We start from the raw sequence: 27,832 nt of genomic DNA, 5'->3' as shown, positions 1-27,832 counted from the left end.
GTATATCTGGTGCGTTTTTGGTGCGTTTTACCACGTCCCAGTACAGTACAGCGCAGGAAAAATGCAGCATGTTTTTCTTTTTATTCTTCTGGACCTGGAACGCACTGGTGTGAACTATGCCATTGGAAACCATATAATCTACTATCCATGCACTGGACTGCATGTGGTTGTGAACTGGCCCTTAGCCCTTGTTCACATTGGAGCGACTTGTCATGCGATTTGAACATGGCCATATTCAAATCGGTGCGACGCTGACTTTGTGGTGCCGCATCGTTTTCAGGTGAGACTTGCATAGGTATCTGTACATGAAGCCACACAGATGTCTTCAAAGTCGCACTGACATGACAAAAAAAAAAACGAAAAAAAAAAATCCACTGTGTTGGGATCTGATGCATTTTTGATGCGTTTCTGGATGCATTGCAGATACTTTTTTTCCTGTTTTTTTTTCACTGTATTGGGTTCTGGTGCATTTTTGATGCGTTCCTGTGTATTCCGATGCGTTTTTGATGCCTTTTACCACGTCCCAGTACAGGAAAAACTGCAGCATGTTCTACTTCTTTCTTTTCCTGGTACTGGAACGCACCGGTGTGAACTATCCCATTGGAAACCAGCTAATCTACAATCCATTGCGTTTTTGATGCAGAGAAAAAAAAACGCACTGGACTGCATGTGGTTTGAAATGGCCCAATGGGCATGTTGAAATTGGGGAGACGTAGACTTTGCGGTGCCGCGTTTGTTTTAAAAAAAAAGTAGTTCTTGCGCCGCTTTTTTGGCGATTTCGGGTGCGACTTGCATAGGCATCTGAGCATGAAGCTGCACAGATGTCTTCTAAGTCGCATTGACACTTTGACTTTTAGAGGAAGTCGCATGGTTTCAAAGCCGCATTCAATGTGAACAAGGCTATTGCAACCCCAAAGTCGCACGATTTTTTGCCCGTGATTTTGATGCGACAGGAAACAGTGCCTGTGTATTCTTGAAGTCGCATCAAAGTGGTACCAAATTAGTGCAGGGGCTACTTTGAAGTCGCACAGATATGAACGGGACTCATCATGCGGAACGACTTGTCGTGCGACTTTGCAGTCCCGGGTCATATGATAAGTCGCACTCCTGGGAACCCGAGCCTTTACTGAAATGAAAGCCTTCCATGAAAAATGCAATAGAAGAGGTGCAGCCACCAATCTGGTACTTGTAGTCCCCCCTCTGTGTGTGTAGCTGTGTGTCTCCTCCCTGCAGAGCGGTGTCAGCCTCCTCGCCCTCTAATCTCCTCCTCTAAGAAGGATCAGCCGGCATGAATGGTCAGCCTGTCAGATGCAGAGCAGGTGTTGTCGCTGACACCCGGGACAGGCTCAGGTGTTCCTCCAGCTGATCCCCACAGAGAGAGAGAAGAGAGGAGGGAGCCCAATCTCATCCTCACCATCCTCACCATGGACCTATAGGGCGCAGCGCCCCCCAAAGTCTGCCCGGATACCACCCATGGGGACGGTGAGTTCTGCAGGAAAGCTGCACTTTGTTCAGTCTGCAAAGGATTTGCTTAATCTCCTTAGGCTTGGAGCGGCCTCATCATTCCCCACCACACACACACACAAGGGTCCCATTCATCGGGAAATCGACTCGGGGGTCCTCACTCACCTGGGATGGGGGGCAGGGGACCGACAATGCTGGACCGGGGGGGATATAATATACACCATACAATCTGATTGTACATTCTCCTTTAAGGTGACCGTACACCATGCAATCTGATTGTACATTCTCCTTTAAGATGACCGTACACTATACAATCTGATTGTACATTCTCCTTTAAGGTGACCGTACACCATACAATCTGATTGTATAATCTCCTTTATGATGACCGTACACCATACAATCTGATTGTACATTCTCCTTTAAGGTGACCGTACACCATGCAATCTGATTGTACATTCTCCTTTAAGGTGACCGTACACCATACAATCTGATTGTACATTCTCCTTTATGATGACCGTACACCATACAATCTGATTGTACATTCTCCTTTAAGGTGACCGTACACCATACAATCTGATTGTACATTCTCCTTTAAGATGACCGTACACCACACAATCTGATTGTATAATCTCCTTTATGATGACCGTACACCATACAATCTGATTGTACATTCTCCTTTAAGGTGACCGTACACCATACAATCTGATTGTACATTCTCCTTTAAGGTGGCCATACACTATACAATCTACTATTACCAACTATAAAGTAGGGGGCCCCCTCTGTATGAATACAAATGTAATATATTGTTTGATCTCATGATATTTTGTTTTGTTCATCTTAAGCTGGTCATACATTATACAATTTCCCTTTAAACCATATAATATGAGGTCAAACCTAAACACTTTCAATCTGTATACAATTGGTCATTTTAAAGCTGGCCATACATTATACAATTTTCCTTTTAAACCATATAAAATTATGTCAAACAGAAATACTTTCAATCTGTATACAATCTGGCAGGCCCTTTCACTATACAGTTAAAGGTAAATCTAAAGAAAATTGAATTAGAAAATTGTATAATGTAGGGCCAGCTTTACACTATACAATCCGATCTTACAACCTCCTTTAAGATAACCGTACACTATACAATCTGATTGTACAATCTCCATTAAGGTGACCGTACACCTTACAATCTTCTATTACCATTTATAAAGTACGGGGCCCCCTCTGTATGAATACTAATGTAATATATTGTTTGTTCTCATGATATGTCGTTTTGGTGATCTTAAGTTGGCCATACATTATACAATTTTCTTGTACAATTTTCCTTTTAAACCATATAATATGAGGTCAAACTGAAACGCTTTTAATCTGTATACAATCGGGCAGGTCATTCCACTACAAAGTTAAAGGTGAATCTAAAGAAAATTTAATTAGAAAATTGTATAATGTATTGCCAGCTTTACACTATACAATCTGATTGTACAACCTCCTTTAAGATGACCTACAATATATAATCTGATTGTACAATCTCCTTTAAGATGACCGTACGCCATACAATCTGATTGCACAATCTTCTTTAAGGTTACTGTACACAATACAATCTGATCGTACAATTTCCTTTAAGATGACCGTACACAATACAATCTCTAAATTGTACAAGCTCCTTTAGATCTACCGTCAACAATAAGGTAGAAGCGTCTGCCTGATTGATACATAATTGAAAGTATTGTTTAGGTTTGTCGTCGTATATAACATTGTTTTGCTAATTTAAGGCTGACCATGCACTATACAATCGGATTGTACAGTCTTCTTTAGATCTACCATCACCTATGTAGAGGAACAGCCTGTCAGATTTGTTAGGGGTGGAAAGGGTCGGTTAGGTTAAATGTTACACTTAAGTCTAAAGCTGGTGAACCTCGGCACCCCCAGATGTTTCAGAACTACATTTCCCATGATGCTTCACTACACTGCAGAGTGTAAGAGCATCATGGGAAATGTAATTCCAAAACATCTGGGGTGCCGAGGTTCACCATCACTGCGAGTGACTATACAATCTGATTAGTGGACACTGGTGGGTTTTTTTTTTTTGGTGGGCTCAGGATGGACGCTGTGCTCTGCACCCCGAGCACGCCCTTTTTTTAAGCCAATTAGAGCCTCAGGCTCTAATCATGTGCTTCAAAAACACACCCACCCCGCACCGGAATCCATGGTCCGGCGCCACTGATGTGTAGATTAGATTGGCCAGTGGAGGGTGAGCAGCAGCTTTAAGTACGATTGAAACTCTATGCAGAGATACTGAACTGAGTGGATCGATCTGCCTGACCTGTGTGAATTGCGGCAACTTCTTTCAAAGGAATATTTTGGAAAGTGATCCCTCTCTAACCAACTGTGTCCAAGTGATCCCTCTCTGACCAACTGTGTCCAAGTGATCCCTCTCTGACCAACTGTGTCCAAGTGATCCCTCTCCGACCAACTGTGTCCAAGTGATCCCTCTCCGACCAACTGTGTCCAAGTGATCCCTCTCTAACCAACTGTGTCCAAGTGATCCCTCTCTGACCAACTGTGTCCAAGTGATCCCTCTCTAACCAACTGTGTCCTAGTGATCCCTCTCTGACCAACTGTTTCCTAGTGATCCCTCTCTGACCAACTGTTTCCTAGTGATCCCTCTCTGACCAACTGTGTCCAAGTGATCCCTCTCCGACCAACTGTGTCCAAGTGATCCCTCTCCGACCAACTGTGTCCAAGTGATCCCTCTCTAACCAACTGTGTCCAAGTGATCCCTCTCTGACCAACTGTGTCCAAGTGATCCCTCTCTAACCAACTGTGTCCTAGTGATCCCTCTCTGACCAACTGTTTCCTAGTGATCCCTCTCTGACCAACTGTTTCCTAGTGATCCCTCTCTGACCAACTGTTTCCTAGTGATCCCTCTCTGACCAACTGTTTCCTAGTGATCCCTCTCTGACCAACTGTTTCCTAGTGATCCCTCTCTGACCAACTGTTTCCTTGTGATCCCTCTCTAACCAACTGTGTCCTAGTGATCCCTCTCTGACCAACTGTTTTCTAGTGATCCCTCTCTGACCAACTGTTTCCTTGTGATCCCTCTCTAACCAACTGTGTCCAAGTGATCCCTCTCTAACCAACTGTGTCCTAGTGATCCCTCTCTGACCAACTGTTTCCTTGTGATCCCCCTCTGACCAACTGTGTCCTAGTGATCCCTCTCTAACCAACTGTGTCCTAGTGATCCCTCTCTGACCAACTGTTTCCTTGTGATCCCCCTCTGACCAACTGTGTCCTAGTGATCCCTCTCTAACCAACTGTGTCCAAGTGATCTCTCTCTGACCAACTGTTTCCTTGTGATCCCCCTCTGGCCAACGGTGTCCTAGTGATCCCTCTCTGACCAACTGCGTCCTAGTGATCCCTCTCTGACCAACTGCGTCCTAGTGATCCCTCTCTGACCAACTGTGTCCAAGTGATCCCTCTCTAACCAACTGTGTCCAAGTGATCCCTCTCTGACCAACTGTGTCCAAGTGATCCCTCTCTGACCAACTGTGTCCTAGTGATCCCTCTCTAACCAACTGTGTCCAAGTGATCCCTCTCTAACCAACTGTGTCCTAGTGATCCCCCTCTGCCCAACTGTGTCCTAGTGATCTCTCTCTGACCAACTGTTTCCTTGTGATCCCCCTCTGGCCAACGGTGTCCTAGTGATCCCTCTCTGACCAACTGCGTCCTAGTGATCCCTCTCTGACCAACTGCGTCCTAGTGATCCCTCTCTGACCAACTGTGTTCAAGTGATCCCTCTCTAACCAACTGTGTCCAAGTGATCCCTCTCTGACCAACTGTGTCCAAGTGATCCCTCTCTGACCAACTGTGTCCTAGTGATCCCTCTCTAACCAACTGTGTCCAAGTGATCCCTCTCTAACCAACTGTGTCCTAGTGATCCCCCTCTGCCCAACTGTGTCCTAGTGATCCCTCTCTGACCAACTGTGTCCTAGTGATCCCTCTCTGACCAACTGTGTCCAAGTGAACTCTCTCTGACCAACTGTGTCCAAGTGATCCCTCTCTGTGTCCAAGTGATCCCTCTCTGTGTCCAAGTGATCCCTTTACGACCAACTGTGTCCTAGTGATCCCTCTCCTACCAACTGTGTCCAAGCCCACGTACACACGGTCGGAGATTTTGCCAACCAAATCCGTAAAATTTTGCCCGTCGGATTTAGTCCGACGGATTGTGTCCGAAACTGTTGCATACACACGGTCGGGCCAAGTTGGCGAAAAATCCGATCTTTCAGAACGTGATGACGTAATTTCGTTACGATGGGACTACATTCAGGCTAGTAGCCAATAGCTTTGATGTAGGAATTTGATCTGAGCATGCGTGGCACTTGGTCCGATCAAAATTCTCTACACATGATCGGATTAGGTCCGTCAGGCCCAGTTGGTCGGGAAATATTTCCAACATGTTGGAAAATTGGGTCGGACGGAGATTCGGACGGAATCAGTCCGATGGAGACCACACACAGTCGGATTATCTGATGACACGGTCCGATAAGACTCATTCCGACAGATTCTCCGACCGTGTGTACAAGGGCCTAGTGATCCCTCTGCCCAACTGTGTCCTAGTGATTCCTCTCTGACCAACTGTGTCCTAGTGATCCCTCTCTGACCAACTGTGTCCAAGTGATCCCTCTCCGACCAATGGTGTCCATGTGATCCCTCTCTGACCAACTGTGTCCATGTGATCCCTCTCTGACCAACTGTGTCCATGTGATCCCTCTCTGACCAACTTTGTCCTAGTGATCCCTCTCCGACCAACTGTGTCCTAGTGATCCTTCTCCGACCAATTATATCCAAGTGATCCTTCTCTGACCAACTGTGTCCAAGTGATCCCTCTCTGACCAACTGTGTCCAAGTGATCCCTCTCCGACCAATGGTGTCCTAGTGATCCCTCTCCGACCAATGGTGTCCTAGTGATCCCTCTCTGACCAACTGTGTCCATGTGATCCCTCTCTGACCAACTTTGTCCTAGTGATCCCTCTCCGACCAACTGTGTCCTAGTGATCCCTCTCCGACCAACTATATCCAAGTGATCCTTCTCTGACCAACTGTGTCCAAGTGATCCCTCTCTGACCAACAGTGTCCTAGTGATTCCTCTCTGACCAACTATATCCAAGTGATCCCTCTCTGACCAACTGTGTCCTAGTGATCCCTCTCTGACCAACTGTGTCCTAGTGATCCCTCTCTGACCAACTGTGTCCTAGTGATCCCTCTCTGACCAACTGTGTCCTAGTGATCCCTCTCCGATCAACTGTGTCCTAGTGATCCCTCTCCGATCAACTGTGTCCTAGTGATCCCTCTCCGACCAATGGTGTCCTAGTGATCCCTCTCTGACCAACTGTGTCCATGTGATCCCTCTCTGACCAACTTTGTCCTAGTGATCCCTCTCCGACCAACTGTGTCCTAGTGATCCCTCTCCGACCAACTATATCCAAGTGATCCTTCTCTGACCAACTGTGTCCAAGTGATCCCTCTCTGACTAACTGTGTCCTAGTGATCCCTCTCTGACCAACTGTGTCCTAGTGATCCCTCTCTGACCAACTGTGTCCTAGTGATCCCTCTCTGACCAACTGTGTCCTAGTGATCCCTCTCTGACCAACTGTGTCCTAGTGATCCCTCTCTGACCAACTGTGTCCTAGTGATCCCTCTCCGATCAACTGTGTCCTAGTGATCCCTCTCCGACCAATGGTGTCCTAGTGATCCCTCTCTGACCAACTGTGTCCATGTGATCCCTCTCTGACCAACTTTGTCCTAGTGATCCCTCTCCGACCAACTGTGTCCTAGTGATCCCTCTCCGACCAACTATATCCAAGTGATCCTTCTCTGACCAACTGTGTCCTAGTGATTCCTCTCTGACCAACTGTGTCCTAGTGATCCCTCTCCGACCAACTGTGTCCTAGTGATCCCTCTCTGACCAACTGTGTCCTAGTGATTCCTCTCTGACCAGCTGTGTCCTAGTGATTCCTCTCTGACCAACTGTGTCCTAGTGATTCCTCTCTGACCAACTGTGTCCTAGTGATCCCTCTCCGACCAACTGTGTCCTAGTGATCCCTCTCTGACCAACTGTGTCCTAGTGATCCCTCTCTGACCAACTGTGTCCTAGTGATCCCTCTCCGACCAACTGTGTCCTAGTGATCCCTCTCCGACCAACTGTGTCCTAGTGATCCCTCTCTGACCAACTGTGTCCATGTGATCCCTCTCCGACCAACTGTGTCCTAGTGATCCCTCTCCGATCAACTGTGTCCAAGTGATCCCTTTCTGGCCAACAATGTCAGAGTGTTCTCTGTTTGGCCAGTCCCTACTCTACTCTACTTTAATCGACTAACAGAACCAATATGGGGCCTTTAAAATGCACCGACATGCAGATAAGTTCTGTGTGTTCTGAGTGTAACGCCACATCACCACGTCTTGCGGTAACGCGCTCATTACCCAGCACCATTGTTGTGTGAATGGGCCCTGAATGCAGATTTGTAAGGAGCCGGCGGTTATAGATTTTCTACCCCCTGGGCCATCTCATACAGCACAGCGATTGTATTTCGGAGAGGTTAAGTGTCTTTTAATCTCTGGTAACAGCATCCCTCCGAGGTCACATAATAAAGGTAACCTGAATTCATTCAAAGAGCCTGGACTCGGTTACACCCTGCCCTCCTGAACCAGCGCAGCGCCACCTCTTCAATCATTTACCACCCGGCCCGGCCGACTCTCACCATCTCTGGGGCAGCCAAGAAGGAAATCCATTATTCACTTGGGCCGGCCATACACTCGAGCAATCGTATGAAAATTCTTTGTCGTTCGAAAAGCACTCATTTGCTTTTACCATTCGACTTTGGAACGGATATCATTTACCGAAGGATAAATATATACACTGTTCAAATTTTTTATTGTTCAAGAAAAAAATGTTCTGTCCAGCTTCCGTTGTCCTTTCAGTGCCGCCAAAAACTAACACAGTTTAAAAAAATTTGAAAATGGATTGAACGTTCTTAAAATGAAAAATGTCAAATACAATTCTGCTAGTCTACTAGTGTATGACCAGCTTTACATTTAAAGTGACGTTAAAAGATATCCTTGTTTTTCAAAAATAATCCATACACAGAATATCATCGGACTGAGAGTGGAAAGTCTGCACTGAGAGCCAATGGCATTGTACAAGCATTGTGCTGCCAGCCAATCATGTTTGAAGTACACTGAAGAAATGTCACTTTACTACAATGTAAAGTAGTGAGTGTACAGCTTGTATAACAGTGTGAATTTGCTGTCCCCTCAAAATAACTCAACACACAGCCATTAATGTCTAAACCGCTGGCAACAAAAGTGAGTACACCCCCTAAGTGAAAATGTCCAAATTGGGCCCAATTAGCCATTTTACTTTCCCAGTGCCATGTGACTCATTAGTGTTACAAGATCTCAGGTGTGAATGGAGAGTGGGTGTGTTAAATTTGGTGTTATCACTCTCACTCTCTCATACTGGTCACTGAAAGTTCAACATGGCACCTCATGGCAAAGAACTCTCTGAGGATCTGAAAAAAAGAATTGTTGCTCTACATAAAGATGGTCTGTTGTCACATGAAAAGATAGAATAAGATATTTACAAAAATGTGAGGGGTGTACTCACTTTTGTGAGATAATGTATTTATGATTTTTTTTTTTTTTACTAGCAGTGGCGGCGATCAGCGACTTATAGCAGGATTGTGAGATTGCAGCGGACAATTTGGACACTTTGTGGGGACCAGGGACACTAATACAGTGGTCAGTGCTAAAAAAAATATGCCGGGAAGGGGTTAACATCAGGGGTGATCAAAGGGTTAACTGTGTGCCTAGCCAGTGTTTGTGCCCTGTGTAGGAGGTGCTTTTATTAAGGAAAGGCATGGATGGGTTCATGCCCCTGCTTTGCAGGAACACAGGATCAATGCCTTCCCTGCTGACAGATTGGCAATCTGCCAGATCTCCGTTTTGTCAGGGGAGTAGAGACAGATCGTTTGTTCCTATTACTTAGGAACAGCGATCGGTCTCCTCCCCCAGTCAGTCCCCTTCCCCCCTCAGTTAGGAACACACACTGAGGGAACACATTTAACCCCTTGATCACCCCCTAGTGTTAACCCCTTCCCTACCAGTGTCATTTATACAGTAATCCGTGGCTATTTTTTAGCTCTGATTGCTGTATAAATGTCAGTAGTCCCAAAACAGTGTCAAAAGTGTCCGATCTGTTCGCCGCAATGTCACAGTCCTGATAAAGATCGCAGATTGCCGCCGTTACCAGTAATAAAAATGCCATAACTCTATCCCCTAATTTGTAGACGTTATAACTTTTGCGCAAACAAAACAATATAAGCTTATTGTGATTTTTTTTTTTTTTTTTTTTCACCAAAAATATGTAGAAGAATACATATCGGCCTAAAGTGAGGAAGAAATTCGTTTTTTTTTTTTATATATTTTTTGGGGATATTTATTACAGCAAACAGTAAAAAATATTGCTTGTTTTTTTTTCAAAATTGTCGGTCTTATTTTGTTTGAAGTGCAAAAATTAAAGACCGCAGAGGTGATCAAATACCACCAAAAGAAAGCTCTATATGTGGGGGGAAAAAAAAAGGTCATCAATTTTGTTTTGTGTACAATGTCGCACGACCGCGCAATTGTCAGTTAAAGCGACGCAGTGCCGTATCGCAAAAAAAAGGGCCTGGTCAGTAAGTGGGTAAACACTTCCCGGGGCTGAAGTGGTTAAAGTAACGCAGTACCGTATCGGGGAAAAAATGGCATGGTCAGGAAGAGGGGGTAAATCTTTCTGGAGGGCAAGCGGTTAAAGGGTAAGTTCACATTTTTCACGAAAAACAAAAACGTAAGTAGCCTCAAATATCCTGGACCCCACTGCACATAAAAATCGACAAGCGCCCTAAAACGGACTTGATTCCGTCTTCTCTCTCCTTTTCCGGTAGATAGGAGTTCTGGTCGGGGTCGGTGAAGGATGTCTCTTGTCCGGCGTCCGTCATGCGGCGCTGATTCGCTCTATTCATACACGTGAAGCATGCAGCGTCATAAAATCTTCATGAGGTGTCACGTTCTTATTGAGAAGAATAACAGACAAGATAAACTCTAGTGATACCGGATCCCATCATAACACACACGGCCCCCGTCCTCCATACAGCGCATGCCGGACAGGGACAATGGCTGCAGAACTATGAATGCCTTCAATAATAGATGAACCTCGCCCGTGAAAATAATAAAGGTGACTCCGGTAGACCGGGGACAATACAACACCTTCACCTGTCCTCGGAGGTCTCTGTTTCGGGTCCAATCTCTGCGGGATGTCCCTGGAAACTTTGGTTTTAGGACAAAAAAAACCTCCAAAAAACTATAAAACCTATGAAAAGGGCTTCCATAGGTTCTAACCATCACCATAAAGTAGACCTGTACTATTCTGCCCCACTTTCATATAATTTATTTTTTATGTTTTGTATTGAACGTGTGTTTATCAGCCTCTTATTTCCTAAAGCTAAACTAATCCCATCGATGTACAGTGGAACCTTGGATTACAAGCATAATCCGTTCCAGGAGAATGCATGTAATCCAAAGCACTTGCATATCAAAGCGAGTTTCCCCATAGAAGTCAATGGAAACGAAGATAATTCATTCCACATTGACTTCTATTGCATGCAATACTGCATGTGGCCAGAGGTGAGGGGAGGCGCCGGAGAGCCTCGGAAATACTTGGAGACAGCTCGGCTGAACTCGGAAACACTTGGGAATAGAGTATTTCCGAGTATTTCCGGATGGCTCCGAACCGTTCCGAGTGTCACCAAACTTTGTGCGTCGGAAAATCAGACGGAAAAAGCCCAATAGAGCCCACACACGATCGGATTTTCCGACAACATAATCCGATCGCACTTTTTCCATCGGAATTTCCGACCGTGTGTACGGGACATTAGATTGTAAGCTCTAATGAGCAGGGCCCTCTGATTCATCCTGTATTGAATTCTATTGTAACTGTACTGTCTGCCCCCCATGTTGCAAAGCTGTTGGCGCTATATAAATCCTGTATAATAATAATAACTGCATGAGGTTATCATTGTTTTGTAGTATGCTGACACCTAGTGGGGGTTTGGGGCCACTACAACTTGTGCACTAATCTGATTTTGGTATATTTCTCTATCTCCCCCAATCTCACCCCCCACCCCCATTCTGTTTAGTACTAATTAGTTCAGTCCTAGCCATGGTCGATTCGATTTAAATCAAGTCTATTTAAATCACTAGTAAAAAGGCTTGATTTAACCATTGAGTTCAATTTAAAAAAAATACAATTAAAAGTCAGCAGCTACAAATACTGCAGCTGCTGACTTTTAATAATCGGACACTTACCTGTCCCAGGGTCCAGTAGGGTTGGCACCTTTTCTTCAAGCCAGACCCGAACACTTTAGTGGCACAGGGCAATTTTTCCCCCCCCCGTAGTATACAGTATAGAATTATAAAAGACCAGGGACACCTGGAACAGTGGGTGTGGCCAAACTGCTCTTGCTGACATCACCACCAGCCCCCTCCTCCCCTCAGAAATGCTGGACCTGCCCCCAGACAGCGACCTGCAGCTCCCAGGTGGGGACAAAGTTTTGTGTAACTATCTCAGTTACTTGGGGGAGCCACAGCCCTGTCTGAATAATGTGTCTGGGTTTCAGACAGACTGAAACCCGGACACATTATTCAAAACCCCGGACTGTCCGGGTGAATCCTGGACAGGTGGCAACCCTGGGGTCCAGCGATGCGGGGGAATGAAGCCCCGCTCGTCTCCCCCCTCCTCTCTGCGGCTCTGGCATTGTCACTGTGGGCACCCAGCTGTGGGTTCACAGCCGGGCACCCACTGCGCATGCAAGAGCCGCACTGTGACTAGCCGGGCAATCATCTGGGACCTGTGACGTGTCCCAGATGATTGCCTAGAGGGAGAGGTCAACTGACTTCCGGCGCCCCCAGGAGGAAGTGGGAGCTGGAACCCTCTAAAAAGACGGTTTCTGCTCCCCCTTCCCCCCCCAAAAAAAATGACATGCCAAATGTGGCATGTCAGGGGGTCACCTTCCCTTAAAGCAGAAGTTCCATTTTTGGGTGTAACTCCGCTTTAAGGACCGAGCCTCGATTTGAGATTTGGTGTTTACAAGTTAAAAATTGGTTGTTGTTTTTTTTTTGCTAGAAAATGACCCTCAAACATTATATATATATTTTTTGAGACACCCTAGAGAATAAAATGGCGGTTGTTGCAATACTTTCTGCCTCACGGTATTTGCGCAGCAGTTTCACAAGCGCAATTTTATGGGGAAAAAATACACTCTTTTTAAATAAAAAAAAAAGACAACAGTAAAGTTAGCCCAATTAATTTTTTTTATATTGTGAAAGATAATGTTACGCCGAGTAAATTTATACCCAACATGTCACGCTTCAAAATTGCGCCCGCTCGTGGAATGGCGACAAACTTTGACCCTGAAAAATCTCCACAGGCGACATTTAAAAATGTCTACAGGTTACCAGTTTTGAGCTACAGAGGAGGTCTAGGGTTTGAACACCGTTTTCATATGCAGGCGCTACTTATGTATGTGTTCGGTTCTGTGCATGAGCTCTGCGAGACGGGGCGCTTTAAAAAAAAAAATTCTTCTTTATTTTACTTTTTTATTTTTTATTTTTTACACTGTCTTTTAAAAATATATATTTTTTGGTCAATTAAATTTCTATTATAAGGAATGTAAATATCCTATGTAATAGAAAAAAAAGCATGACAGGACCTCTTAAATATGAGATCTGAGGGTCAAAAGGACCTCAGATCTAAAATTTACACTAAGGGCACTTTCACACTGGGGCATTGAGGGCATCGGCGGTATAGCAGCGGCTATTTTTAGCGGCGCTTTTCTTTCATTTTAGCAGCGCTTTTCGGCCGCTAGCGGGGGCGCTTTTAAACCGAAAAAGGACTAAAAACACCCGCAAAGCGCTGCTGCCGAGGTGCTCTGCAGGCGCTTAATTGATTTCAATGGGCAAGGGCGCTTTAGGGGTGGTGTATACACCGCTCCTAAAGCGCCTCAAAGATGCTGCTTGCAGGAATTTTTTTAACTTCCCACAAGAGCACCGCTCCAGTGTGAAAGCACTTGGGTGACAGGAGAGGCCCTTTTACAGGAGCTTTGCAGGCGCTATTTTTAGCGCTATAGCGCCTGTAAAGTGCTTCAGTGTGAAAGTGGCCTAAAATGCAATAAAAAATAAAAAATAAAAAAATTTAATGTCAATTTTTTTTGTAAAAATAAAAATAAAAATTCCCTTTAAGACCATTGGGCGAAAGTGACGTTTTTGATGTCGCTTACATCATCCAATGGTATGGAACCGAGCAGGGGCCATCTTTCCCTCACTCGGTATCCAGCCTGTGAGGGAAGAGAACCCGCCCCTCTCCCGCCCCCCATAAAAGTGATCTTGCGGCGAATCCGCTGCTGAGACCACTTTCATCTGAAAGCTCTTGAAGAGGATGCTGGGGTTATGGCAGCTATCTGCTGCCATAACAATGGTATTCCTCTTCAAATAGCCAACGTATCACGACAGCAGGCGGTCGGCAAGTGGTTAAATCAACTCAATTGAAATCATGATTTTTAACCACTTTCAGACTGGACCATTTTGCTGGCTTAAGACCAGACCACTTTTTGCGATTCAGCACTGCGTTGCTTTAACTAAAAATTGTGCGGTCGTGTGACGTGGCTCCCAAACAAAATTGATGTCCTTTTTGTTCCCACAAATAGAGCTTTCTTTTTTGTGGTATTTGATCACCCCTGCGGTTTTTAATTTTTACGCTATAAACAAAATAAAGAGTGTACATTTTAAAAAAAATGCAATATTTTTTACTTTTTGTTATAATAAATATCCCCAAAATATATATAAAAAAAACATATTTTTCCCTCAGTTTAGGCCGATACGTATTCTTCTACATATGTTTGTTAAAAAAATCGCAATAAGCGATTATTGATTGGTTTGCGAAAAAGTTATAGCGTTTACAAAATAGGGGATAGTTTTATGGCATTTTTATTAATATTTATTTTTACTAGTAATGGCGGCGATCTGCGATTTTTATTGTGACTGCGACATTATGGCGGACACATCAGACATTTCTTGACACATTTTCGGGACCATTGACATTAATACAGCAATCAGTGCTATACAAATGCAGTGATTCCTGTGTAAATGACACTGGCAGTGAAGGGGTTAACCAGGAGGTGGCAGTGTAGGGGTTAAGTGTGTCCTAGGGGCGTGTTTCTAACTGTGGGGGACTGGGCTGTGTGTAAGTGAACACTGATCTCTGCTCCAATCACAGGGAGCAGAGATCAGTGTCACTTGTTGCTAGGCAGAACGGGGAGATGCTGTTTACATCGGCATCTCCCCATTCAGCCTCCTCGTGAGACGATCGCGGGTATCCCCGCGGCGATCGGGTCCGCGGGACCCGTGGTCGGACTCATGGAGGTGGCGCGCTCACAATGGCATGGCGGCAAATTCAAAGGGTCGTACCTGTACGCCCATGTGCCTGTCCGTGCCATTCTGTCAATGTACATCGTCTTGCGCCGGTCGGGAAGCGGTTAAAGAGTAACTGTCTTCTCTGCCCCGCAGTGGCTCCTCCTCTGACCCGCTGTTGACTCACCGACAGTCCCATTCACTTTAATGGGACGGCTGGTGCTGTGGCAGGGACACAACAAGGGGAGGGACGTGGCGGCAGCGGGTGAATGGACGCCCGCTAACAAGCACTGCCATGATGGATCTGAAATGACAGGTGCTCTTTAAAAATGTAAGGACTTATTCTTGCTGGTAGTTAGAATCTTTAATATTTGCAAACAAAATGAAGGTTTCCTAAAAATCCGATTTAGCCACTTGCTGACCAGCCGCCGTCATTATAATGCGGCAGGTCGGCACAATCCCGCGAACCGTTGTAGCTGTACGTCTGCTCCTTTAAGTGGGATAGCAGACACATGCGCCGCTGCACTGCAGGGATGCCTATGCTCGTGACCGGCGGTCGCGATGACCACCGGCCACCCACGAGAGGCAAAACAGGGACGTATGTGTGTGTGTAAACGCACAAATCCCTGTTCTGTGAGGATAGGAGATGCAGATCGTGTGTTCCTATGAGCTGGGAACAGCGATCTGTCATCTCCCATAGTCATTCCCCTCCCCCTACAGTTAGAACACACACTGAGGGAACACAGTTAACCCCTTGATCACCCCCTAGTGTTAACCCCTTCCCTGCCAGTGACATTTATACAGTAATCAGTGCATTTTTATAGCACTGATCGCTGTATAATTGTCAATCGTCCCAAAAATGTGTCAAAAGTGTCCGATGTGTCCACTATAATGTCGCAGTCTCGATAAAAAATTGCAGATCGCCACCATTACTAGTAAAAAAAAAAAAAAAAATGCCATAAATCTATCCCCTATTTTGTAGACGCTATAACATTTGCGCAAACCAATCAATATACGCTTATTGCGATTTTTTTTTATTACCAAAAATATGTAGAAGAATACGTATCGTTTTTTTTAAATTTGCAATACTTATTATACAAAAAGTAAAATATTGTGTTTTTCGGCCTAAACTGAGAAAAAAAATTGCTTTATTAAAAAAAATGGGGGTACTTATTATAGCAAAAAGTACAAAATATTGTGTTTTTTTTCTAAATTGTCACTCTTTTTTTGTTTATAGTGCAAAAAATAAAAAATGCAGAGGTGGTCAAATACCACCAAAAGAAATCTCCATTTGTGGGAAAAAAAGACCTACATTGTTTGGGTGCAACGTCGCACGACCGCGCAATTGTCAGTTAAAGCAACGCAGTGCTGAATCGCAAAAAATTACCCAGGGGGGCGCTGGAGAGCCTCGGAAATACTCAGAGACAGCTCGGCTGAAGTCGAAAACCCTCGAAAAAGGCTCGGAAACACTCAACAGAGTATTTCCAAGTGTTTCCAAGTACTTCTGAACGGCTCCGAACCGTTCCGAGTGTCACCGGCACCCCCGCTCCTCTGGCCAAATGCGGTACTGCAAACCACATTAGCTTAAATTCTGCTCGTTTTGCGAATCAACACTCACTAACCGAGTCAGGATTAAAAAAAAAAAAGAAAAAAGTTGCTCGTCTTTCAAAACACTCGTTAACCACTTTCAAACCGGACCATTTTGCTGGAGTAAGACCAGACCACTTTTTGCGATTTGGCACTGCGTCGCTTTAACTGACAATTGCGCGGTCGTGCGACGTGGCTCCCAAATAAAATTGATGTCCTTTTTTTCCCACAAATAGAGCTTTCTTTTGGTGGTATTTGATCACCCCTGCAATTTTTATTTTTTGCGCTATAAACAAAAGTAGAGCGACAATTTTGAAAAAAATGCATCATTTTTTACTTTTTGTTATAATAAATATCCACCAAAAATATATAAAAAAACATTTTTTTACCTCAGTTTAGGCCGATACGTATTCTTCTAGATATTTTTGGTAAAAAAAATGCAATAAGCGATTATTGATTGGTTTACGCAAAAGTTATAGCGTTTACAAAATAGGGGATAGTTTTAATGCATTTTTATTAATAATTTTTTTTTTTTTACTAGTAATGGCGGCGATCAGCGATTTTTATTGTGACTGCGACATTGTGGCAGACACATCGGACATTCTTGACACATTTTTGGGACCATTGTCATTTATACAGCAATCACTGCTATACAAATGCACTGATTCCTGTGTAAATGACACTGGCAGTGAAGGGGTTAACCAGGGGGTGGCAGTGTAGGGGTTAAGTGTTCCTAGGGGCGTGTTACTAACTGTGGGGGGCTGGGCTTTCTGTTAATGAACACCGATCTCTGCTCCAATCACATGGAGCAGAGATCAGCGCCACTTGTTGCTAGGCAGGACGGGGAGATGCTGTTTACAAGGCATCTCCTTGTTCAGCCTTCTCTGTGAGACGATCGGGGTATCCCCGCGGTGATAGAGTCCGTGGGACCCGCGACCGGACTCACAGGGGTCCCGACCGCCACGCGAGCAGGGCAGGGCAGCATTTAAAAATGGACGTACCTGTACGCCAATATGCCTGCCTGTGCCATTCTCCCGACGTACATCGGCGTGCGCCGGTCGGGAACTGGTTAACTGCGTTAGTCGTTAACCACTTCAGTCCCGGAAGGATTTACCCTCTTCCTGACCAGAGCACTTTTTGCAATTTGGCACTGCGTCACTTTAACTGAAAATTGCGCGGTCGTGCGACGTGGCTCCCAAACAAAATTGACGTTCTTTTTTTTCCAACAAATAGAGCTTTCTTTTGGTGGTATTTGATCACCTCTGCGGTTTTTATTTTTTGCGCTATAAACAAAAATAGAGCGACAATTTTGAAAAAAACACATTATTTTTTACTTTTTGCTATAATAAATATCCCCCAAAAATATATTAAAAAAACATTTTTTTTCCCTCAGTTTAAGCCAATATGTATTCTTCTAAATATTTTTGGTAAAAAAAAATAAAAAATCGCAATAAGCGTTTATTGATTGGTTCTCACAAAAGTTATAGCGTCTACAAAATAGGGAATAGTTTTATGGCCTTTTTATTAATAATTTTTTTCTTTTACTAGTAATGGCGGCGATCAGCGATTTTTATCGTGACTGCGACATTAATGCGGACACATCAGACAATTTTGACACATTTTTGGGACCGTTGTCATTAATACAGCAATCAATGCTATAAAATGCTATAAATGCTATGCTATAAAATACAGCAATAAAGGCTATAAAATTGCATTGATTACTGTAAAAATGTCACTGGCAGTGAAGGGGTTAACCACTAGGGGCGGGGGAGGGGTTTAGTGTGTCCTGGGGAGTGTTTCTAACTGTTTGGGGGATGGGCTGTGTGTGACATGGACACTGATCGCTGTTCCCGATGACATGGAGCAGACGATCAGTGTCCTGTCATTAGGCAGAACGGGGAGATGCTTTTTACATCGGCATTTCCCCGTTCTTGAGCTCCGTGACACGATCACGGGTATCCCAGCGGTGATCGAGTCACCGGGTCCTGCGGGCACGGTCATGGAGCTCGCGGCCGGCGCGCGTACGGGCAGGAAATTCAAAGTAACGTTCGGGTATGTTACTTTGCCCAGCCGTGCCATTCTGCCAACGTATATATTCCGACAGCGGTCGGCAAATGGTTAACCAAGGTTCCACTGTGTATACATAATATAAAACTGCATGCAGAGCACTGGACAAAGCACCAGGGACAAAAGGGATGTGAAATGATTTGATACAATAATCCAATTTTACAGATTACAGTGTATTTATGTGTGTTATGTGTTTTGAATTTTTTTAATTTACCGGGGGCTCCGCCCCTATGCGTTGCGACGCTTGCAGGGAACGGAGCCCAGAACATCGATAGATCAGGTGGATGATCGAGCGGGGGACACAGCGCACATAAAACGCACATAAAAAAGGTGCATGTACTTTTTTTTTTTTTTTTTGAAGGATGGTGCACTACAGTAGTGTGCTGCTACCATGCGTTGTGGTGCGGCAGAACGCACACGCATTGGAGGGTCATTAAGAAAGCACGGCCCTGCAGTACCACAACACATAACAACATGTGCGTTTTTCGTGTGCTAAGGTAATGCGGCCAACCCCATAACGCAACATGACCCTGAAACTGGCCGCTGGATTCTGGTCTGTGAACAGGGACCAATCAAAACGACTCCTGGCAGAATAATTCGCTTTTTTCTGGTATCATTTTTTTTTTTTTTTTTTTAACCTATTTAACCCCTAATTAGCCTTTTTTACTCCTCCCTTATGTCTTGGCAAGCTTTATTTTCTAAAAAAAAATATGTTTTACTACTAGGATGTGAATATTTTATTGCTTGCATTTGTTTCATTAGATTTTGTTTCGCAGCGTTGCACAAAATAAATAAATAATATTTTTTATATAAATAATAAAAATAAAGCTTTATTTTCTAAAAAAAAAAAAAAAGGTTTTACTGCTAGGATGTGAATATTTTATTTGCTTGCATTTGTTTCATTAGATTTTGTTTCGCAGCGTTGCACAAAATAAATAAATAATATTTTTTATATAAACAATAAAAATAAAGCTTTATTTTCTAAAAAAATAAAAAAATAAATAAAAATAAAAAAAAAGTTTTACTGCTAGGATGTAAATATGTCATTTGCTTGCATTTGTTTCATTAGATTTTGTTTTGCAGCGTTGCACAAAATAAATAAATATTTTTTTTATATTAATAATAAAAATAATAACGATAATATAAATAAATAACCCTTTAATATAAATAATAGTTATTTTTCTAATTTTAATAAAAAGTATTATTTATATTAAAGATTTTTCATGTATTTTTATTATTAGATTTATTCGTTATTTTTCTAATTTTAATAAAAATTAATACATCTAATAATAAAAATAAACATAAAATCTGTAATATAAATAAGAAATAGTGTAAAAAAAAAAAAAAAAAAGGAAAAGCTAAAATCATAGGTCTATTGGTTTAAACAGGAACTGCACTCACATGATTTGTAATTAAAACATCTTTGCCATTTTGAAGCTTCCCCCTCCAACCACTTTGCATATTATTTTATTTATACTGTGATTCTGTACTTTTTAACTGTGGGCAGCTGAAGTTGCTGTCCGCTTCCTGGAATTACACACAGAGACACACCTCCAGCTCTGCAGCTCTCGTTGGCCTTCTTATAACTCATCCCCCCTCCCTTCCTGGTAAACTCTCTGGAGTGTGAGGGAGAGAGCTGTGCATGATGTCATAAGCCTAGGCTTTACTGGCAGCAAAAAAAATGTTTTACTATCCAAAGTTAAAACAACAACAAGGGCAGAAGATTTAATAGATGGAAAGAAGAAAAAATTGCTGAAGTTCCACTTTAGGTTTAGCAAGGGTTGTCAACCACTGGGCTCAAGGAATGAAAAGTGGGATAAAGGTAAAATTTCTTTAGAAACCCATCAGCACATTAACCACTTAAGCCCCGGACCAATTTGCAGCCAAAGGACCAGGCCCCTTTTTGCGATTCGGCTCTGCGTCGCTTTAACTGACAATTGTGCAGTCGTGCGACGTGGCTCCCAAACAAAATTGGTGTCCTTTTTTTCTTTTGGTGGTATTTGATCACCTCTGCAGTTTTTATTTTTTGTGCTATAAACAAAAATAGAGCGGTGATTTTTAAAAAATGCAATATTTTTTGCTATAATAAATATCCCCCAAAAATATATATAAAAAAACTTTTTTTTCCTCAGTTTAGGCCGATACGTATTCTTCTACATATTTTTGGTAAAAAAAAAAAAAAATCGCAATTATCGATTATTGACTGGTTTGCACAAAAGTTATAGCGTTTACAAAATAGGGGATAGTTTTATAGCATTTTTATTAATATATTTTTTTTTTACTAGTAATGGCGGCGATCAGCGATTTTTATTGTGACTGCGACATTATGGCGGACGCATCGGACATTTTTGACACATTTTTGGGACCATTGTCATTTATACAGCAATCAGTGCTATTTAAATGCACTGATTCCTGTGTAAATGACACTGGCAGTGAAGGAGTTAACCACTAGGGGGCGGGGAGGGGTTAAGTGTGACGTGTGTGTTTTTACTGTTGGGGGGGCGTGGCTTGGCATGTGACGTCACTGATCGTCTTTCCCTATAACAGGGAACAAACGATCGGAGACAGCCACACTAGGAAGCACGGGGAGAGGTTTGTTTACACTTGCCTCTCCTCGTTCTTCAGCTCTGTGATCCGATCGCGGGACACCAGCGGCGATCAGGTCCGCGGGTCCCGCGGCCACGGGCACAGCTGGACACTTAAAGAGCAACGTACCTGTACGTTGATGTGCCCAGCCGTGCCATTCTGCCGACGTAAATGTGCAGGAGGCGGTCCTTAACCACTTCAGCCCCGGACGATTTTACCCCCTTCCTGACCAGAGCACTTTTTGTGATTTGGCACAGCATCGCTTTAACTGACAATTGCGCAGTCGTGTGACGTTGCACCCTAACAAAGTTGACGTCCTTTTTTTCTCACAAATAGAGCTTTCTTTTAGTGGTATTTGACCACCTCTGCGGTTTTTATTTTTTGCGCTATAAACAAAAGAGTGTGACAATTTTGAAAAAAAACACAATATTTTTTACTTTTTGCTATAATAAATATCCAATTTAAAAAACCAAAAAAAAAATTTCCCTCAGTTTAGGCTGATACGTATCCTTCTACATTTTTTTGGTAAAAAAAATCGCAATAAGCGTATATAGATTGGTTTGCGTAAAAGTTATAGCGTCTACAAAATAGGGGATATATTTATGGCATTTTTTTTTTTTTTTTTTATTAGTAATGGTTTTCATGACTGCGACATTGTGACAGACATATCGGACACTTTTGACACATTTTTGGGGCCATTCACATTTACACAGCGATTGGTTCTATAAAATTGCATTGATTACTGTGTAAATGTGACTGGCAGGGAAGGGGTTAACACCAGGGGGTGCTGCAGGGGTTAATATGTTCCCTATGGTAGTGATTCTAACTGTGGGGGAGGGGACTCACAAGGGGAGGAGACCAATCGGTGTTCCTCTGTACCGGGAACACACCATCAGTCTCCTGTCCACTGACAGGACGTGGATCTGTGTGTTTACATACACAGATCCACGGTTCTGCTGTGTTCCCGGGCAATCGCGGGTGCCCGGCGGATATCGCAGCCGCCACGCACGCGCACCGGGTCCCGAGTGACGCTGTGGGTGTGCCCCCTAGGCCGCCGGGAATGGGAGGACGTCATATGACGCCCACCCAGGATGGGAGATCCCATCTGTGGGCGTCATATGACTATGGGTGGGTAGGGAAGTGGTTAAGCGGTTAAAAAAACAATACAAAGAAAACTGATTATAAAAATGTTTTGGAAGCCAGTTGGCCCCTAGGGGCCACAAGACCTTTTACCTTCAGCCAGGGGCGGACTGACAACTCATGGGGCCTCCGGGCAATAGGAGATTATGGGGTCCCTTGGGCAATGGGAGATTATGGGGCCCCCGGGCAATAGGAGATTATGGGTCCCCCAGGCAATAGATTATGGTGCCACACAGTATACACACATACAGTATACACACACAGACACACAATATACACACATAGAATACACATACACACACTGAAAGGGTACTGGAGAGGTGGGGCAGCTATAATCTTGGGATTTTTTTTTTAAAACACAGATTTTTACATATTGTCCCTGGTTTTATTGAGGCTGGCAACCATGATGGGGCCTCTTAGTGGCATGGGGGCCTCGGGCAGTGCCTGAGAGCCCGAATGGTCAGTCCGCACCTGCCTCCAGCCCACTTTTCATACGCTAGGACCAATAGTTACTGAAATATAAAATATACTTAGTGAGATATCTGCACTTGTCACGTGGAATCCCAACTGAATTCAGGCCTAAGGCATCAAAGGCCTTTAGCAACCAATCACACGCAGCCTACCAAAGCTGGGAAAATGTAATCTGGAAAACGATTGGTCGCTGAGTCCGCTCTGCCATTTTCCTCATCATGGGCTTTGTAAACGAAACATCCCGTCTTGTGGTTCTGATTAACAAGCGTTCTCAGGCACTCCTGGGAAAGAATGTGAGAGATTAGGTGGCGGCAATGCCGATCGGCGTTGGAAAGTTAATGACTTGGGTGTTAAATGAGATTATCCCTTTAACAGCGATGTGGCCTCTCATATGACTTCCGTTAGTATGACGAGCTGATGTAAACAGCACGAGGACGCCGTTTCCATCGGCATCTTCGTGTCTGTAGACAGGACTAGGAGCAAGGGGAAACACAGAGGACATTGCCACCTCCTTCAGAAAATGCTAGTTACCTGGCTGTCTCTGGACTCAAATCTATAAAACCCTGATCCACAACGAGTCTGCATAGCAGAAGAGTGGAATGAGGACACAACCTGCATGCAGTGACTTGACGAGTACAGAAGCCAGCGGATCAGCATGAAAGCCGTGGAACTGGTAGGTTTAGAAGGAGGTCAACTTCATCAACTTACTACGGGATTCTTTGATCGGGAATCTCCGAGAATTCTTGATATCTGCAGCCGGGTTGTGGAGCATATTTAATGGTGTGAACTGCAGTTACCTTTTGTGTCCTCAATCAGAGATCACCTTCCGCGAGTCCTTATATGAGCCCCAGCATAGGTATAGGCAAAATCCCCAAAGAGAGCCGACCGCTAATTCCGTCCCTGGAAGCACAAAAGTAACGGGAACTGGCATTTCCTCTGTTAGCCGTCACAGAGCATGGGCACATCTAACAGTTGCTGCAGCCTTCACTGTGGAATATAAGGCTGCAGGTTTGACGAGGTCTAAAGTTGACCATATACAGTACGTACGCAGGGCCGTCTTTAATATTGATTGGACCCTGGGCAAAACTTTTCTTGGCCCCCCCCCCCCCCCCCCCATACAGTTTTGCCCTCCACCTGCTCTGTGACATACAATTAATAGCAGTTAGACTCAAAATCAGTTTACTGAATCATATCAGGCAGCTATTGCGATTGGTTGCCAGAGGTTACAGTGTATCATTACCGCTCACTGACTGGTTGCTAGAGGTTACAGCACACATTACGGCTCACTGATTAGTAGCTAGTGGTTACAGTATATGATTTCTGCTTGTTGATTGGTTGCTAGAGATTACTGTGGATATGACCTCAGGGGGGCATGATATACATATTAATGCCGCTGGCCACCACTATTTACATATGAATGCTATTGCTATTTACATATGAATGCTATTGCTATTTACATATGAATGCCGATAATTGGCATGTAAACACAGTGTCTGCAGGTGAGTCATCTGTACACAACAACAGGGCAGAGCTGGGCAGTATTAGTAGCAGCACTTCACACTGAGATATCAGGACACAGCACGGGACTAAAACCTCAAGGGATGAGGGAATTTCAACCAGGATAGTTGGCAAGTATGAGGCAGCTGCTTTGGGCCCCACAACAATGACAGGGCCCAGGGCAGCTGCCCCTTTTACCCTGCCTTAAAAATGGCCCTGTACGTACGTAGCGTAAACCCAAGATGACATTCGTATTTTTAGAATAACGATTGTTTGTCAGCCTCTTGTTTCATAACCACTTGCTGACCGCCCTATAGCAATTTCACTGCTACAGGGCAGCAGCTGTCACAGGATCATGTATATCACGTATATGTACATGCACTTCAGGTGAGAAGACCCCCAAAGTCAGAAGGAGACCCCCGGAGCTGCTTAATAAACTACTTTAAAAACCTGTGTAGTGTGTTTTTTTTTATTGACACTTTTTCCCTCAGGTGAATGGGTAGGGGTACGATGTACCCCATACTTATTCACATAGGGTTGGGGGCTGGGATCTGAGGGCCCCCTTATTAAAGGAGGCTCCCGGATTCCAATAAGTCCCCTGCCCGCAGGCCCCGACAACCAATGGCTAGAGTTGTCGGGAAGAGGCCCTTGTCCTCATCAACATGGGGACAAGGTGCTTTGTGGGTGGGGGGCCGCAGGGCGCCCCCCTTCCCCAAAGCACCCACCCCCCCATGTTGAGGGCATGCTGCCTGGTACGGTTCAGGAGGGCGCTCGCTCGTCCGTCCCCACCCCCTTTCCTGACCGGCCGGGCTGCGTGCTCGGATAAGGGTCTGGTATGGACTTTGGGGAGACCCCCACGCCGTTTTTCGGGGTAGGGGTTACCCTTAAAACCTATACCATGCGACGCGGCTAGCAAGGTGTCAATCTCGCCGATGGAGTCGGCGACATTGACTTCCTTCTCTAGTCCCGTTGTACCTGAAGTCACGTTCAAAATGAACGGACTTTAGTCCGCGTGGGGGCAAGTCCGTTCATTTGGAAAGTCTGGTGGACCTCCACCAAAAGTCCCCCGGAAAGTCCGTTCGCTTGTAGCCGTGTGTGTGCAAGTCCGCTTGTTCGGAAAGTCCGGCGGACGTCCGCTGCAATGCAAAGTCCGGCGGATTGTCCACCGGATAGTGCGATCAATGTGTACGCAGCATTAGTGTTGGTCTATCACATAAAATACAAATAAAATACATTTAGGTTTTTCGTTGTAACATGACAAAATGTGGAAAATTTCAAGGGGTATGAATACTTTTTCAAGGCACTGTATATTTATTGTATTTATGTGTATATATAGTGATCTAGTATGAGCAGCCTTGTTCTACATGGTGTCACAGGTGTGTGCTGAAATCCAGCACAGGGAAATGAGCTGAAGTCTTCTCCTGGGAGATGTAAAGGACGAGTGGCGTGTCCAATTTATCAATGGGAATTTAATTCTCCATTCGTTAACAGATTACTGCTGAACAGGCAGAATGGGCTATGCTAATGTCATTACAGGACTGCTGATAAAAGGCAGCTGACACCATATGGGGCCGTTGTTTGGGGCACATGTTGTAACGCATACACAATGCTGCAAAAGCCAATAATTCTTCGTGTTATAATAATAAATGTTTTGTCTGTCCCCAGATACCGCTGCTTGATGTCTCTGAATAAAGTGACAAGATGGTCATTCTGCGGCAGGTACTCCTTTTATTTCTTGTAGTAGATAATATAAAAAAATCGAAAAAAAAAAGAAAAAAAAAAAAGATTCATGCTGTATTGAAACTTAAATTAAAGTGTTCACATACTGTAGATATGGGTACTGTTCTAATAACGAAAAAAAAAATCTACAGAAAAATAATTATATTTTAATGCATGCCAGCTGGAGTGAGAGCAATAAGTCTAAAGCCGTCCTTCACTATTAACAAAAAAGGCTGCAGTGTGCAAGAAGCCTAAAAGTCCCACATTTTTGTTTTCTGGTTTTATGATCATTTTTAATGTCTGAGTCCTGTCCCAGTGATTGCTGACGAGGCCTTTTTCTGACACTTGTTTTTACCCATTTAAATCATTTTTTTTTAAATTAGACCCCCAAACATACTATATATATATATATATATATATATATATATATATATATATATATATATATATATATATAAAAAAAAATTAGGGCTGTTACTGATTAAAATTTTGGTGTTCGATTAATCGATTTATTTTTTAATCAACTAATTTTGATTAATTATAACGCACATACAGATCCAACTACTTTTAGCTGATCTCCTTGCATTGCAAATCTGCATTGGTCAGTGGTAAATGTGGTATACACCATATACAATCACCCGACACTAGTTAGTTTCCACAATCCATGACTTAACTTCACAGTTCACACAAATACGTTTTATCTTCAAACTGTAGCACTGACGTAAGTCATTTTTTTCCACAGTAGCGTGACAATCCCTCCACCTCCGGTCTAACTAATCACTCTCACCTCATGGCATGGACCCCTGTGCAAACAGGTGGTCATGCAAGCGGGTATCAAAAGGGTTAACAAGGACCATAAACTTCTCTCACGTCTCCTTAGATCTCAGCAAGGACGCCGGGTCATGGGTAGAAAGAAAAGATCTAAGTGCTCACCGTTTAAGTATAAGATTTAATTTTTGTGTTCAAACACAAACTACTCACATAAAGATGATAAAAACACAGCAAGTAAAGCTGTCAATCGTGTTAGTTCCATAGGGCAGCAGCGGGTGACGCCATGCGTAGCTCCTCCCCCCGTATGCGTTACGTTCAATCAGAACTTCAACGTCACTGGACTCCTCCCTCTTCCCCAAGTGCCTCTGTCTGCTAACGAAGAGAAGGGGGGGGGGGGAGTCCGGTGATGTTGAAGTTGTGATTGGACGTAATACGTACGGGGGAGGAGCTACGCATGGCGTCACCCAAGGAGTCCGGTGGCGGCAATGTCCGTGACGTTACCGGATCTCCGACGGAAATCCCTGAAGACCCGGAAACCCGAAAAAATTTGGATCGATCAAAAAAATTAACGATTAATGGAGGAATTAATCTTTAATTTCCACAGCCCTAATATAATATATATATATATATATATATATTTAGCAGAGACCCTAGAGAAGAAAAAGGCAGTCATTGCAATTTTTTTATGTCACGCTGTTTTTGCGCAGCGTTTTTTCAAACTCCAATTTTTGGTGGAAAAAAATACAGTTTAATGAATAAAAAAAAAAAAAAAAAAAAACAATATATACCACAATTTTTTTTTGCATAATATGAAAGATAATGTTACGCCGCATAAATAGATACCTAACATGTCATGCTTTAAAATTGCATGTGATCGTAGAAAAGCGCCAAACTACGGGATTTAAAAATCTCCATAGGCAATGTTTTAAAAATTTCTACAGGTTACCAGTTTAACATTACAGAGGAGCGCTAGCGATAGAATCAGTGCTCTCACCCTAACGTTTGCCGTGATACCTCACATGTGTGG

The 27,832-nt window shown here is 43.8% G+C and overlaps 1 protein-coding gene across 1 annotated transcript in view; it reads left to right on the top strand.

Moving 5' to 3' along the window:
* Positions 1–1,305: 1,305 nt before the first annotated feature.
* MYO7A (myosin VIIA) overlaps positions 1,306–27,832 on the top strand; it is a 344,985-nt gene continuing 318,458 nt past the window's right edge. The window contains exons 1-2 of the mRNA XM_077451417.1: positions 1,306–1,482; positions 25,981–26,034. Coding sequence (XP_077307543.1) covers positions 26,017–26,034 — 18 coding nt within the window. The 5' untranslated portion in view covers positions 1,306–1,482; positions 25,981–26,016. The remainder of the gene's footprint in view (positions 1,483–25,980; positions 26,035–27,832) is intronic.

The sequence above is a fragment of the Lithobates pipiens genome, unplaced genomic scaffold (genome assembly GCF_037356315.1).
Source record: "Lithobates pipiens isolate NorthernLeopardFrog02 unplaced genomic scaffold, aLitPip1_a1.2 Scaffold_23, whole genome shotgun sequence".
Classification (NCBI taxonomy): domain Eukaryota; kingdom Metazoa; phylum Chordata; class Amphibia; order Anura; family Ranidae; genus Lithobates; species Lithobates pipiens.
This window is presented reverse-complemented; position numbering and strand designations above follow the sequence as displayed.